Here is a 17,369-nt window from a genome sequence, read left to right on the forward strand (position 1 = left end):
TTCCTAGTTTTGAGGAAAGTTTGGAAACGCTATAACTTCTCAACCGTTGGTTGTAGAGGGATAATTTTTCCACTTTCTAAATATGAATCGACCATTGTGAATTGAAAAACGCGCGAGTCGGTGCCGTAGAACCAATATTTAAAAAGTTGTAAAAAATGAGTTTTGACGGTTCCCGCCAAACTATTAATTTTTGGCGGACGAAACCAATAAATAACGAAAGATATTGGAAAATAAATAAAAGTTGCAATTGGTTTCATCGAACTATCTATTATAGTTTTCTAGCAGAATTAAAAAGGGCAAAAAGTTCAGCTGTCGAAGACTTTTCAAACAGAGTGTACGTAGAAATACGTCAATTGTAAATTCTAAACTTTGTATATATATTATATTCAATCATTCATTCTTACTAATTTTATAGTAATGGATCCTATTTCCATAACTTTGGCCTCGGGAAATGAGTACGTCGGTACGACAACCGAATCTATGATTTGCTTTCACTGCGGCGAATGTACGGAAGAATTGGCTGTAAGAGGTGGAGGACTTTTCTTTTGCTGGGGTCGAGAGTGCGCGCATTATCAAATGGGTGTAATTTTTCGACATGGTAATGTCTATACCAAACACATCCCCGGGCATCTTATAAAGGAGTTCCCGCCCCATCACCGTTGTACGTACTGTGGAAGAAGAGGGTCGAAGAGAAGCCGTCGACAGGAGGAGTGCTCAGCGTTCGATTTCATGGGATGCTGTCATTACCCTAAGCCTCCCAGAGACCGAACTGTAGTTCGTTTTATAAATAAATAAATTAATAAAATTGCGAATAATTTACAAATAAATGTCTATTGACTTTTCTTCATCCTATAATATAAGTTTATTCCTAAATTTTTAAGCTTATTACAATAAGATTTCTTTAAGAGAGAGAGAAAAGAATTACTTAAATTATTAAGTTAGGGTTATAAGTCAACATGATAACTTATATCCTGGGTATAATTTACTAAACTTCAATAACTTTGACTTGATAAAGTAGGTAATATGTGATTCCATCTAAGTATACAAAAAATGCTTCAATCTTTCAATAACTTTATTTAAATTACATTGATTGTGAAAAGGCATAATTTAAGTATGCGACATCATTTAAACAATGAGAAATTAATTCGTTTATATCGTTGGGGGGGAATACCCTGTAAATTCAACACACAATCAATGTAATTTAAATAAAGTTATTGAAAGATTGAAGCATTTTTTGTATACTTAGATGGAAACATATATTACCTACTTTATCAAGTCAAAGTTATTGAAGTTTAGTAAATTATACCCAGGATATAAGTTATCATGTTGACTTATAACCCTAACTTAATAATTTAAGCAATTCTTTTCTCTCTCTCTTAAAGAAATCTTATTGTAATAAGCTTAAAAATTTAGGAATAAACTTATATTATAGGATGAAGAAAAGTCAATAGACATTTATTTGTAAATTATTCGCAATTTTATTAATTTATTTATTTATAAAACGAACTACAGTTCGGTCTCTGGGAGGCTTAGGGTAATGACAGCATCCCATGAAATCGAACGCTGAGCACTCCTCCTGTCGACGGCTTCTCTTCGACCCTCTTCTTCCACAGTACGTACAACGGAGATGGGGCGGGAACTCCTTTATAAGATGCCCGGGGATGTGTTTGGTATAGACATTACCATGTCGAAAAATTACACCCATTTGATAATGCGCGCACTGTCGACCCCAGCAAAAGAACAGTCCCCCACCTCTTACAGCCAATTCTTCCGTACATTCGCCGCAGTGAAAGCAAATCATAGATTCGGTTGTCGTACCGACGTACTCATTTCCCGAGGCCAAAGTTATGGAAATAGGATCCATTACTATAAAATTAGTAAGAATGAATGATTGAATATAATATATATACAAAGTTTAGAATTTACAATTGACGTATTTCTACGTACTTAGTCCCTCGAGCCGATTCCGAAACAATTCGAATTGGCTGTTTTCTTAATACTATCTCTCAATTTTTCTGTTTACCCTTTTTATACTCGAAAAAAACAATTTACAACTGACATCATAATTATAAACTGGGGGCGGGGGGTGAGGGGGGTGGAAGAGAAAACCTTTCGAAAACCAATAAAATTTAGTTATATCAAAATCAAAACAGTAGTCCTCCAAATTGGTAGTCAACCCAAAAATAAGTAATTAAAAATTTAAACTATATTCAAATTTTCCTAATGAATCATTATCGAACATAGGGCTCTAGAAATCGTTATCATACTCGTATCTTATTAAACGGTACAGATGTTTGTGAAACAATTTTGGTCAGGGACACTTTACGTGTTTCACTTTATCGATTTAAAATCATAGTTTTAAGCAAAATCGTAAAACTAAGTACTTACTTTCTTAATTACAAGTACGCTAGAACGTCGCTCGTAAATTGCTTAGCTTAATCAACTAATCTTCACTATAACAAGATCAGTTTACAAGAATACTTCATAGATTATCTTAAGTAGCGTATCTAAAGAATTTTAAATCGAGTTAAACGCTATAAAAGGAATTTTTTCGTAAAACTTGTCATTTGTGTTTGAAACTTCTTTACTCGTTAGAATATTTTTTTAATATTTGTCTTTAATATTTATCCATAATGGAAATTCCTCATCAAATTCTGAATTTTTTATTTAACGAATACCATGTTTTATATTTATTTATTTATTTCTAGCCCCTCGTTCGGGTCTTTCCGTAAAACATGGTATTGATGTTTAAGCAGGTGTGATAGATAAAGATTACACTGGTACAATAGGGGTTGTCTTGATTAATCACGGGAAAAACGCATTTAAAATCTTCAGAGGCGATCAAATAGCTCAACTTATCTGCGAATGTATTTCGATGCCAGTTCCTATGGAATGCCTTGTGAGTTAAATTGATATGTTCCACCCTCCAAAATTATTATTATTATTATTTCAATTTTCCTGTTTTGGTTTGTATTAGCAAATTGAAGAAGATACAGAAAGAGGATCGAGAGGCTTCGGTTCTACAGATATTTGAAATAAATATTTAATGTGTGTTTTTTTTTCATCCATATTCCTAATAATAATAAAACATGAAAATGGTTCGTATTTTGTTTATTGTTTAGAAAATTACAGTATGTCTCCCAACAGTAATTGTAAATGTTTTATATCGTTCAAACAATAATTCATTAGAGAATATATTTCAAAGGGGCAATTCCCACAGAATTTTTCTAAAAAGAGGTTTTCCAAAGGCTTAGAATAGTCGTTTGAGAGACGGAATCCACTGTATAGTTCTAAAAAGCCACAGGGATTCTCTCTCCTCTCCAAAGGTTTGAAAACACTATAGAAAGTTCTGAATTTTTGTTCGAGAACTTCATACATTGTGGTGATGGATGATTGATTTTGCCGAAGTACGGAAAGTTGCTCATCAATTCTGGGTTTGCACCGATCGAACGCAATTACCTGGGGGTACGCTAAGCGTCAAACTCCCAGTTAAACACATTTCATCTAGCAAATACTTTTGACTAAATGGTTGCAGAATCCAATTAAACTCTCCGCCTGTCGACGTTACGCGAAAGTAATGGTTGTAACAGCAATCCGAATACTGCTCAATAGTAGGCGTTGGTAGAGTAATTCGTATTCCTGTTTGTGACCCCAGAGCGTCAATGACATAGGACCATTTTTCAGTAAGACAATCACAAGATTGAATTGAGACAACGATACTATTGACACCGTTTGTTAAGTACACGGCTGGGGCACCATCAAAAATTGAAGCTGTAACTCCAAAACCAGAGTGTGACTTCAGAGTAAGACATACTTTTTTAAAAAATAAAAAAATCATTAAATAATGAAACGAAATGTAAGAAATTAAATATAATACACACCTTTCGCGAACTTATAATCCATAAGGAATATATTTATTTATTTATTTATTTGATTAAAGCTATATATATATGTTTGTTTTTTATCCCTTTGCAGATTTTCCTGTAGCGGATTTCAGGAATGGAATGGTTTTATAGTACAAAAATGACCCTCTTTTATACGAGATAATTATGAAATATGTATAGTAGAAATGTTAATATAAAATTTGCATAATTGAGGACGTGTGAATATATAAAAATAGTAAACTTAAGGTTGTTTTTGTTTAACCCCCGATTTTTCTTTAGGTATATGTTCATATTATAGCCGTCCTCAGGTTATCTATATAAAAAACAAATGGTTGTATAAAAAAAAATTATAAGAAAGAATAATAAAATTGTTGATTTAAAACAGAAAAGTTATGTCTGTCGAATGTTTGAGTTTTCTTAAATTTATATCATATACATTTCTACATGGTTTTATTTCATTGTAATAAAGTCTCTAACACTTATGACTAGATAATTGTATAATTGATTTACACATTATTAGAGTTAGAAATTTAGTCTTAGCAATTTACACTTTGCCTGTTTCTTAGGCCCGAGGTTTGCTTTTAAAACATCAATGCAATTAAGTTAAAAATATAAACACAATACATCTAATATAATTATTTTTAACTAAATTGAAAACCTTGATATATTTTTTTTTAAAAACTGTGTTTTAATGTTATACAATTTCAAATGCAGGTATTGTGTGCAGTACAGTACAAATGCATAATTTAATGAAGCAATTCTAATTTTAATACTTATATTTAATGAAATAGGAAAAATCTATTTCTAAAACCCTATTTTGAAACTCAAAAGAAACTGAAAGAGTTTCACATGGAATTGGGATTAGTGAGCAGCCATTATCACGTTACAATGTGGTTTTTGTTATGGAACTAATGACAATAAGCTTTAAACTTGGCTTACATTGATAAAAAACGTCTCTTATTCCCCAAGAACATGTATATTTATCGAGAATGTACTAGCTCTATTAGATATTTTGGAGGAGGGGCGAACTAAAATTTATGCTTGTTTACGAAATTAATTAGCGTATTTAAAAAAAAACATTTATTCTTAACAAATGCATTCATGTTAGGATATGATTTACGGAAAATGTACTTTCATGGGCTAGGCTTAGAAATTTAGTCTTAACTATTTACACTTTACAGGTTTTTAGGTCTAGCTTTAATTTTTTGCGTATTGGAAAATGTATTTCAGCATATTATTATAAGTAAAATTTTAGTGTTATCCAAGTCCACCAGTTAGGAAATGGTTTATGGATAGGAAAATATTTATAAATACTAAAGACAGAGGCAGAAACTCGGAGATCAGAGGAAAAAGATTTTTGAGATGCCCCTGATGTGATAGCCTACATTGAAGATGTTGAAATTGTTTGGTGAGAAATCACAAAACCTTTAAAATAAAATAATTGATTTTCCGTATTTAATTTTTTTCTTAAAATCCTACTACTACGCCAAGAATGTATTTATTTATTTATTTATTTATACTCAGGGAGAATGAATATGTCGAGAATATTTTTAGCGTTTCTCCAATTCCAACCGTTGAGATCTTTTAATATCACTGCTTTGAGAACCATGGCGTCATCTAAACTTTGAAATAATCCTTAATTAAATATATTGATAAAAGAACTCTAGTGATGACACTTCCACTATTTTCAGTGACGTACCGATTCTCACGTGACTTTCATTTTCTGTGCGCGCGCACCCGATTAATAAGATAACTGAACTTTGAGCAATGGATTTTTTTCCACTGGTACTTAAGATATGCCGTCAGGGTAGTCATGGGAATCAATTCTTAGTTACAGTTTTCGTTATCTCAATAAAGAGTCTTAGCATTGGGAATAGTCATTGAAGGTCACGCTGAAAAGTAAGTTATAATAATAATAATAATAATCAGCTAGGCTATTTTATTATATTTAAAATGAAATTTTTAGGCATTCTTTTATATATATATATATATATATATTGGAAATGTATTAGACAGAAATTAGGCCTAGTAGGGGTAAGATTAGCGTAGAAATTAAGTTACTATCACGTGACTCGTTCATTTTTCTGTGCACGCGCTTGTTTAATAAGATAACTGAACTTTGAGCAATGGATTTTTTTCCACCGGTACTTAAGATATGCCGTCAGTGTAGTCATAGGATTTTTCACTCTTAATAAATACTTTAAAATGTAAAAAATAAGACTCATTATTGAAAAAAACATAACACTTAGCCATTTTTTAGCAATCTTCTACGTAACTCAATTTTTCAAGAGGATTGTTTTCCGTAAACATTTTCAAGTGAGAGCTCGATTTTGATATCGTCAACGTGGTATTTCCAAAACTCTCCTTCGAGTAGCAAAGGGTTTTTTCCAAATACTCAAGTGGGTTAATATGTGCCGTCAATCATTAGAGGCAGTTTAAACTGTCAGAGACAGCCAATAGAATTTGAGGGTTATTTGAAGTTTAGATCACGTGATGAATTATTCTCAACAAGATAGGAATAAATTAATCTTCCGTGCGTCATTTCTCTACGGCGCATTGACGAGTAAAGACCTGCTGACGGATCGCTCAGTCTTTTCTACAGCTCGACAAAGGATTTCTACCCGTAAAGTAAGTAACTATTTTTTCTTGGTAATAGACTATATTTTTAGACATATTTAAAACAATTTGCATATTGAAAAAAAAGCGTTTATATTGAGAATTTTAGCGTAGAAATTTAACCATATTGATAAAATTAGGTTTAGTAGACTTAGGGGTAAATGTAGGCTTAGAGAATGTATCATTTGAAACTATAGAACGTATTTGGTCTAGATCAGCTATGGACATTGAAGTGTATCGACTTGAAACGTTTCGTCACTGGAAAAATCCACACGTCACTAAGGAGCAACTAGCGAAGGCTGGATTCTACTATATTCAGCGGGGCGATGAAGTACGATGTTACAAATGCCATGGCGTATTAGAAGGATGGAAATCAGGAGACGTACCAGAACTTGAACATGCTAGATTCTTTCCAAACTGTCCGGCTAGGGATAATTCACCATCGGAAAAAAAGTACCTTTCGCTAGAATGGGACATTCCCCCGACGCCAAAAGCAACTACGGTCTCTGACAAATGCATCTCACCTGTACCTGAAGAAGAAGAAGACGATACTGCTGCTAAACACTACAAATACGTGAGTTAGAACTTTAAATTAAATTAAGTTGCAGGAGATCGTTTCACCCCATTTAAATGCCTGTAAACTTAACTACTTTAATTTGTTTTAATTGTGTAATGTACAAGATAACCATCTAATGGAATATCTGATAGAACCTACTAACATGTAAAACAAAGTTCTAAAATAAAAAATTAAATGTAAATAACTGGTTTTTATTACCTAGAGATTAGAAATTAAGGAGTTCGGAAGCGATAAGCAAACGGGTAAAAATCTAATCTCCAGATATCTGCGCGAGCAAAACTAATTTTGGAGAATGGGGGTGGGGGAAAGCAACCAGTGAACGAGAGAGATGAAGTATCCATGAATGGGGGTTGGGGGAAAGCAGCTGGTGAACGAGAATCTGGTGATTAGAAATTCTGGTGATTAAGGGAGGAACGGGAGAGCGGGTGAACGAGAATCTGGTGATTAGAAATTCTGGTGATTAAGGGAGGAACGGGAGAATCTGGTGATTAGAAATTCTGGTGATTAAGGGAGGAACGGGAGAATCTGGTGATTAGAAATTCTGGTGATTAAGGGAGGAACGGGAGAGCGGGTGATTAAGGGAGGAACGGGAGAATCTGGTGATTAGAAATTCTGGTGATTAAGGGGGAGAGGCGCGGGTGAACGGCGGGAGCCAAGCTACAGCTTTGTGTCCTTCTGGTGATTGAGGGGGAGAGGCGCGGGTGAACGGCAGGAGCCAAGCTACAGCTTTGTGATTGAGAATGAAATTCTCAATCACCAGAAGGACACACCCCTCTCTCTCAAGCTTCTGAGAAAAAAAGAGAAGAGTGCGAGTGCGAGCTCCAACATCTGACTCTAAAGAGAGGAGTGTGAGATATGAAAATTGGTTTTTGCCCATCTCTGCACTGAACCAATTCACCATGTCATTACTGACTCATTAGTTAAAAACCCCTGCATACACTACCAGCAAATAAGGATCTATAAAAAACCAAGGCTTAGAATACACCCAGATTAGTTATGTATAAGATTCCCTATTATAATATATTCTTACCTGTAAAGTTACTAAGAGTGGCTGGCTTATTTTAGTGTTCCGTAAATCGCAATTGAGGTTAGGCCTTGGCTCTGAAAATAATTTGACTAAAACATTTTTCGGAAAGCGATAATGAGCTAGAAACTCAAATTTGAATAATTTAAAAGATTCTCACCTATCGTGTTGTATTATTTATCTTATTAAAGTTGGTAAAAAGCGTTTTATTCTCAATATATTTCCCGAGCTCTTGGCGTACCGCAATCCGCCAATGTCTTGGCGAACTTTTCGGCGGCTAGCGACTGCCGTAGACCTCTCGCAAAATCAACAGAACGCTTTCCTGTTGTTTTATAGATAAGATTTCTCGGCACACCGATTTGGCGCGAAGTTCGCAGTTTTCTAAAACCATGGTTCCCTTCTGTTAATTAAGCGAGGCTTCGCTATTTTGCGTTACTGAAAAACGTCTCTGCACCGGGCCCATAGTTTTCAATCTTAACATGTGGCTTTAATACAAAAGATTATTTATGGATAACCCAACAACAAACTATCACTTATTTACGTTCTTTATTAACGACCCGCAAAACAAACTTCCCGTAGCGCATGCGCAGCATTGCGCACCAATGGGAAACTTGAGAGAAAATGAATGCCTTTAAACGTAATTTAGTAATTTCAAAACACATTACTTCCAAATTGAACCTAAAAACAATTTAGTTTGAGGTTCCAACACGACAATTGTCCAGCCCATAATTCCAGAATTGTCAATGAATTCCTTGAACATGAAGGTGTATATGTTTTGGGCTGGCCAGCTCTCTCACCAGATTTAAATCCGACAGAGACGCTGTGGGCATTTTTAGTTAACAATATGGAAAAAAGAATTCCGGAGAATAGAGATGACCTTTTCGGCATGGTTCAGGCCGCCTATAACAGGTTACCTCCTGATTTCATTCGTCGACTTTGTCTCTCCTTCAGAAAAAGACTTCGAAAGTGCGTTAGGATAAGGGGCGCCTCATTACCGTATTAATTATGTATAAATGTTAGATTATATTTTTGGAATTTAGGTAACATTGTATTTAATTATATAACTTATAAATAACCTTCCATATAATTTTTGTTTAAAATATTATAGTGTGTCAATATTCGATCCTCTTCACTGGAAAATAAAATTAATCAATGCAATATTTCGTTACTTTTTTTCGCTATACAGGGAGTTTAGAGAACCTATGTCACAAATTATTGAGCGTATACTTTGGGCCATTTGGAGTCGAAAATGTCTAGTGCACATGGGTCCTACACTTCATCCTAACAAAGTTATGGGCCATCCAATATCAGCCGACAAAAACGGCAAACACCCTGGGAAGGAAGCGGGGATTTCCGGGGCCGACCCCCCCCCGTGTACCTCTACATGGAAAACTGGCAAAGATGCTGGCACATCCTACTGACGGGCCTATGAATTGAAACATCCTGATTTTAAATCCGTTTAAAGAATTTAAATACGACAAGTGGTTGAGGTTACAGCGAGACCCAAAAAAAGGGCTAAAAGTCTCTCAAGCTGAGTTGACGTCTTCCATGACAAAACCGGTAAATTGCCAATATACGCGCCGCAGATATTCAAAAAAGGAAAAGAGTGGAGCTCTTAATATCGTCCGCGGTCGCTTACTATAATTATTTGTCCGGCTACCGCTATCCGAAGTTCTGCTCGAATGACAGTGGATATGACATTTGGTAGGCTAAAAGCTAATTGGAGGATGGTGATGAAACGAATGGATCTGCTTGTTAACGACGTATTGTTCTCTTCACAATTTTGTGGAAGATTTGAAGAAAGATACCTTTCAGCCAAGTTGGCTCGAAGATATTGAAGAAAATGAAAATAAAGCTTTGCTAACGGCCTAAATCTGGAGACCGCACTCCTGAAAGCTTAGATGCAATAGTCGCTCGATAAGCTTAGAAGGACTATTAAGCAACTAATTTTACATTTCGAGAAAGTTAACGATATGCTTGCCTATCATAAGTCGCAGCAACGTTATTAATAAAAGCTTAAACAACTCTGAAGTTTAGGGCGACAAGTGTGGTTTTAGACTTGAAAATCAGTCATTTTAAAATGTACATAATGGTTGATAAATTTAAAACATTACCCTTGATGTATATGAAAAGACTATCCCACATGGTTTATCACAATGCTTATTTTCCAGATAATTACGGATATGACTTGTGTCGTTTGATTTATCCGAAGGCAATAAATATTTTCTAAAATATTACGACATGGGTAAAAACCTCAAATCTGTCGTAGCTGAAAAAAAGAGTGACTCAGACGGCTAGTGTTGTTTTATACTTGAAAATCAGTCATTTTAAAATGTACATAATGGTAGATAAATTTAAAACATTACCCTTGGTGTCTATGAAAACGTTATCCCATATGGTTTATCTCAATGCTTATTTTACAGATATGACTTGTGTCGTTTGATTCATCCGGAGGCAATGAATATTTTCTAAAATATTACGACAAGTGTAAAAAGCTCAAATCTGGCGAAGCTGAAAAAATAAGAGTGACTCAGACGTGACTTGCATTATTTGATACTTACTTTTTACAGTGCCTAAAAGTTGCACCAATTAAACTTTTTGTTCAATTGAAATATGAACCTTTATTCATTATTATTTTCTTATCTTGTATAATTTGTTAATTAATAAATTGAAATTTTCGTGGGGATAAAAATAATTTTTTTAAATTAAATTTAAGTTTAATGACTTCTAATGTATATTCAAGTAGTCATCCTAGATTAATGATTTTAAAACGCGTTTGTAGTTGTTTCAAAGTTAGCAGCATATGTAAAAGGTAATTTTGCATTTCAGAAACAAATATTCAAAAGTAAGTTCTTAAAACATTTATCAGGGAAGGCAAATTTCACTGTCGTGCTATCATTCGCACCAGAATCGGTTTGTCTGCTCTTTGTACCATCGTGTTTTCAGTTAATACGGAATCTTCTCGATCCACTGATTTAATAATGAATCTGAAACATATGTGAGCTAGAAATGACAGCATGGTCTTGTATCCATGCGCAGGTGCTAAAAAAAATTTAAAAATCAGGTAAATATTTGGGTGAAACTTGATATATTTTATTATTATTTATTAACCAAATAAAAATAAATCAATGTTATAAAATTTTCTAATTTGAAAGAAATCTGGAGGGAGTTATCACTAAAGTAAATAGCTGTACAGTTTGAATGTTACCACGATAATGCCTTTAGATAATCACTGAAAATTACCGAAAATCATAAAACGATTTCAAAGAATCAGTAAATAGGTGTAAAAGGTTTAGGAAAAAGCTATTTAGAAAATTCTTATGGAATCTTCGTGTTAAGTATTTTTGCAATTTTAAATCCGTCAATTTAAAAAAACAGTAAAAAATTTAAAATATATTTTTGCTTAAATTCTTCTGCGTTGTTCTTATTTAAGATTTTCCACTCAATTTTACAGTTTGCCAATATGTCAATTTAGAACACTCTAGTCAGTGCTATGAATATTTTGGAAACTCTAGAATTACCGGATTGGGTCACCGGGTTTATAAAGCAGTTTAATTATTCCTAACTGCGTTTAAGTTTGAACGGTGACATTTTTATACGCGATTTAGAAGATAGGGAGCTGTTGGCTTGCAGGGCTTGCCACCAACCTCTTACGCATTGTAACCCGGCCACCTGAATTAATGGCTTCAAAAGTCGCTTTATGATTTAGGCCTAAGGTGGTGCCTTGGTGCTGATTATTTTTATACGCAATAATCTTAAAAAGGCTAAGTGAAAGGCCGATTTTGGGCCTTTGACTTTCTCGGCCTGACTGTTTTCGTCGATCTTGGTCTATATTAATATCCAACAGGTCACCATAACGTATCAACTGGATCTCAGCTTTTTCACTATTTCCAGCGTTTTTGCACTTTTATTTTTAGTGATGAAGGGATTAAGTTGATATTCTAAACATTCCTGACGCTCTAAGTACCGATTTTCTGGTATGCGCTTCTTTCATTAGTCACACTTAGCTAAAGAAAACATTTATTATACCATATACGTAGCTATTTTGAAAAATGGCGGTTATTAAGTTTCAATATTAAGGTCGCGAAAATTACCGTAATTGTCAGCTAATTTATCTGTATTATCAGTTATATTGCTTATTTAACGTAAGACACGACGCCATCTTAAAAAATGGAAAGAACGAAAGGTAGGTCCAGTAACGCACATCAAAACATCGATGCCAACGTTTTGTTACTGTACCAGTTTCGGCGTTTTGATTTGATGTCACGATTGGCATCCGATGTCGTTACGTAAACGCGTCGGTGTTTACAGTTTAGCTGACCGAAGAGTTAAAATTATACAATTGTTGTTTTATTCAACAATTCTACTGGTTTCGTCAAAGGTCTTTAATTTAATTGGAATGCATAAGCTTTTACAATGGTCCTTTTCACTTTTTAATAAAAGACAGATTGTTTCTAGAATAAACAATATTGTCGTCAACAATTTCGTCATTTACCAATTCATTAATTATTGAAAATAATATTTTTAACATGCTCTAACTTTCCAGCCCCATTATATTTATAGCCGCCATCTTTAAAAATAGCGCTGACTAGAAATAACACCGTTCAGTTACCTCCTTAATCTTTATGACGACAAGCGCTCATCAAGGAAACATCAAGTATAAACTTATTTTCCCCACATTTGCGTAATTAACCCGATATAAAATATAAGCGGTAAATCGTTAACAAATGTATTGTAAAATTTACGGCATTAAAAAATAAGGAAAGTCACAGAGTTTTTTTCGAGATGTATCGCCGATTGAGCTAAATATTAGTGTATAGGAACTAAAAAATAATAAGTCATTACCAAAGCAATTTCGGAGTCCGTACGAGAATGGAATGAAGGCGAAAGTGGGAATGTCGTCAATTTCGAACCTTTCGGGATTAAACAAGGCGGGGTTTTCAAAGTGCCGTTCGTTTCTCTGAATAAACGAGATCAAAACAATTACGTTGGTTACCTTCGGCACAGTTTTTCCTTCTGGAAATAAATATATTTTATAAATTATTTTATAACCTTTTTATCAAAACAATAGTCTTATGATGTGAAGATTTCATGATTTTCTATTCATCGTTAATGAAACGCCAGGATAATACAGAAAACACCACTATAGGCTTAAGTTATCTAAGGACTTATACTCCCTTTAATTCTATTGTTCGGGTTACAATTACAATATAGTGATGTGCCCTTCCTGCGACGCGAGTCAACAGCTCCCTGCACTAAATATAACGGATTTCCTCTAGTTATCGAAATCTTTCTCTTAACGTTTCGCTATGCATGTCTCAACATTTATGCCATTTATGAACACAGGGGCGGTAGTTAAAATTTGTCAGACCAAATAAATAGCAATATAAATACTTGTACTGTCAGTTCTATAAAAGATTAGACGAATGGTACTGATGAGGATATCTGGCGGCAGATGCACAGTCGTGGACACTCTATATTCACATAAGTTACAACCAGCTTCCCGGTTTAAGAACCATTCCCTTTTATTTCAAATAAGTTACATTTCGTGCCCTCAACCATTCCAAATTCTTCTTCTGTTAAATCTCCAATTTAAAAGTGCCACATAACACGTACGTTCTCTCATATTTAAATATTATTGATCAATTAATAGTGGAAGTAAAGTGTAGAATGTTTAATAAAATGAAATTGTGCTTAGTTAAAACCACAATAAGAAAAACAAAGATCATAAAAATACCCAAAGAAATCATGAAGAGTTTTAGTTTTGAATGAATTAATATCAAACCAAAGAATAATTGCATTATTCGTAATGCTCTGAATATACAGGGTTTTTTTTGCTCGTTAAAAACACCCTGTATATTTGGATCATGGGAGGGATCTCTCCCCATCAAATTTTATAGAGTTGGAAAACCTTTTACCTTGATTTCCAATTTTCGAATACATTATTGTAAATATCTACTTAGTGTTTCAATCATTTCAATTGAACACTGAAAATATCAAGAATTTTAATAATCATTAGTAAAAAATGTGATTTTATTTAAAGAAAAAGTCATTTCTAATAACAATTATTTTTCGTCTTTCTAATTGAATATTATTTAGTTTCGATATTGGTACATTGCATAAAGCTGGAGTGTGAAATGTTTTTAAAGATTAATACTTACTAATTTGCATTTCCGATTTTAATTTTCTTCCGACGATAGGACCCGGTGGAAAGAGTCTCAACACCTCCTTTGATTGTTCATGAAATTAAATTACAAAACATTAATTTATTTTGAAGTGGTTTATCTCGCGCATGAGTCATTGAACCTTAGAAAATTCCGCGGCCTTTAACGATGTCTTAAAGTTCATTAAATATTTATCTGTAGAACCATTAAGAACCAACTCTTTTACAATTTGAAAAGGCGTCATCACACGTTTTGTAGAAATGTTTTACAGCCGAGCCAATGTGTTTAATATAAGAAAGTGAAGCACTTAAATAAAATATGTCATGATACACGCCGTTGTAACAGGAACGTTTTTTCTAAGTTTAAACGACCTGGAAGACTTGACCAAATTACTAAATGCCACAAGCAGATAATGTATTTGGACAATATACCAGAAGAAGAAAATTAGTTTGCACAAAATTCCATAACACGAAGTACAACTGCATTTGATGTCAGATGATAAAATTTTGCAGTTTTAAATAGTAAAACTTTCATATTTAACAAATCGATTCTTACTGTTATATTTAACGGCGCTTATAATATACCGTTCAAAATTGAGGTTAAACCTGATATTTTTGTTTAATGTGGGTGAAAAGCATTCCAATTATTTACTTTCGTGATAATTTAATCTACTTTAACACGCAAATGGTAGAAAACGATTTGTATCGGTTTAAATTGATTTAGCTTAGTGAACACAACTGTTTCGAAACCTTTTGAATCGATTTCAATTGATATCAAGGTGAAGTATGGGCGCGGCTTAAGGTTGCTCCAGTGATTTGAAATGTACTAAATCTACTATTATAAATTATTGCTTGACACACCAACCACGTAACGTTCTGTCAGTGATTTCGTTAGTGACGTAGGCAGGTTTTTGGTTCGAAGTTGATAACCATATAAAAATTAGTTTTATTTATTATTAAATAAAACATCATAAGTCATACAACCATACAATTCGGGGAGACCCTAGCCACGTGCCCTGTGCTACGCCACTTAATACCGTTCACCTAAAGCCACCAGTCATTGATTCTTCAACTACTACAGCTCGGAGTTTGTTTGTTTCAGTTATTTGCCGATATAATCAAGTTATAAAAGAGCAAAAACCGACCATGCAATAATTAATCCAGGGTATATAAAACAACAAAAACCGACTATTTATCTGCTTCGAATATACCTGCAAAAATACCTTTACGACGCATTTGAGATATTTCAGTTTGGAGATATTTTCCCAGGTAAGTTGCTGCTCGTCCGTTCCTAGGACATCAGTCAGCTCCTGATATATCTTCTCTTGCACCCGCGGATTATGACCAATCAGGAATGCAGCCCACTCTAAAGTGTTTCGCGATGTTTCAAAAGCCTGAAATATCACAAAATACAATTCTAACACTCTCGACCAATGTACAATGTCTGGAAATGGATTGCCAGGTAAGAGTATAATTAACATTAGACTATGTTTGTTTGCAAATTCACTATGGTCAATGATTGGCCCCCTTAACTAAGGAATCATTTAAACCATGCGTTACATTGTTAAGACTATCACTGTAGTGGTAACAAAGAAAATCTATTCATACACGAACACTGTCGTTAAATGAGTTTTGCTGAATTATCCCGATTAGATTGGAGAAATGAAATGCCTCGAAATTATCACATCTGGACTTTTCTTGAGGACTTACTCTGAAAAGCTTTGGCGAGTAAAGGTACTTACTCCGAAAATGATGCTCAAGACGTCAAACATTTCTTCTTCAAATCTCTTCCAATATTTGGATTTTTCCGGAAATTTCTGTATTATGTCCATAATGCTCAAGTAATCAATTTCACCTTCTGTTCGGCCATTTCTTTTACATAAACTCTGTTTTTTATTGAATAAAATAGAGAATCTTTAAAAACATTATCTTAACTTTTAAGTTCTAATACTGTTTAACATTACTAGGTGAGCAAAATCAGACATTTATAAAAAAAACTTTTATGTTCAAGACATCATATACTTTTAAGGTTATTGGTTTAAAAACTAAACTTTCACTGGCTACTACTGAGTTTTCAAAATAGATTTGGAGCAAAATATAGTGAAGACTCAGCATCATTTAGTCGCTTCAAAAAGTGTAACATGATCAACGTAGGGTTAGTAATTGACATCCAGGGAATCTCTACATTTTACAAAGTAAGGCTGAGTAATATTACGGCCCGACTTTGTGTATGTTTCTCAATTTTGCGCCGGGTAAGTGGTGCCTTAGGTAACATGCGACAATTTTAAATCCTAGATGGATATGTCTTCAATGATCCGACGTTGAAAGCGAAGCTAGCTACTGACATTGTGAGTGATAAAGCTGGTATTAATTAAATTAAATGTAAGCGCTCAGATCCCCTGAAACAAAATTATGATTTAGAGTCAACATTCTGGCGTTGTTTGCGGCTTACAAAGGATTTCAGAGAATGGTCAACGATTTTCAAAAGTAACATTTATTTATTTTTAGTTCGGTAAACAACAGCAATGTTCAAATGTGATACTTTAATGCGAGCTATCATCATTAGACTTTCATTGGAAATTTTTACCTCTCCCTAGGAGGGGTTATACAATCACCGTGTCTGTCCTGCGAACGGGTTCACATTATCCGTGCAAAGGTTAATCATTGCGTTCGCAGTTTCTCGAAGGGTTGGCAAAACCACCGTGTGACGGTGAGCGTTAACGGATTTATTTGCGGTTGGGTTGGGTTTGGATTGACTTTTTTTCGTCAACGCTCACCGCCGCGACAGTTTTAATTCAGTTTGATTGGATATTTCGTTATTGTAATGTTTATGTGTAGGTTGTAAATGTTGAGTTCGTGTTATGACGGTTGTGGGTGTTGAGTTTGTGGTGTTTGTGTTATGATGGTTGTGGATGTTGAGTCTGTTGTGTTTGTACTGGCGTTTTCTCTCTAACTTCTTCTTAATGACTTTGGGACGGACCGAGTGCTGAGTGTAATGCTACCTCTCAACGTCCAATGGCAGGGTTTCCACCAGTTGTACACGGTATTCGTCTTAGTATCAATTTGCGATCGCATCAGGCGGGATTTGAACCCGAGACCACCTGC

At 34.3% G+C, this 17,369-nt stretch overlaps 1 protein-coding gene across 5 annotated transcripts in view; it reads right to left on the bottom strand.

Annotated features, from left to right (window-relative positions):
- LOC149957409 (cytochrome P450 4V2-like) overlaps positions 1-17,369 on the bottom strand; it is a 132,229-nt gene that overhangs the window by 90,686 nt on the left and 24,174 nt on the right. For 2 of the 5 annotated variants that reach the window (XM_090164799.1, XM_090164803.1), the window contains exons 7-11: positions 16,007-16,150; positions 15,476-15,658; positions 14,263-14,329; positions 12,947-13,117; positions 10,786-11,143 (exon numbers count right to left, since the gene is read on the bottom strand). In XM_090164799.1, the coding sequence (XP_090020925.1) occupies positions 10,983-11,143; positions 12,947-13,117; positions 14,263-14,329; positions 15,476-15,658; positions 16,007-16,150 (726 nt within the window). In that variant the 3' untranslated portion in view covers positions 10,786-10,982. Of the gene's footprint in view, positions 1-10,785; positions 11,144-12,946; positions 13,118-14,262; positions 14,330-15,475; positions 15,659-16,006; positions 16,151-17,369 lie in introns of those variants that run through there. The other 3 variants (XM_090164800.1, XM_090164802.1, XM_090164801.1) reach the window with 2 other exon arrangements.

Source organism: Leiobunum rupestre, chromosome 2, assembly GCF_980474605.1.
Source record: "Leiobunum rupestre chromosome 2, qqLeiRupe1.1.hap1, whole genome shotgun sequence".
NCBI classification, from domain to species: Eukaryota; Metazoa; Arthropoda; class Arachnida; order Opiliones; family Sclerosomatidae; genus Leiobunum; species Leiobunum rupestre.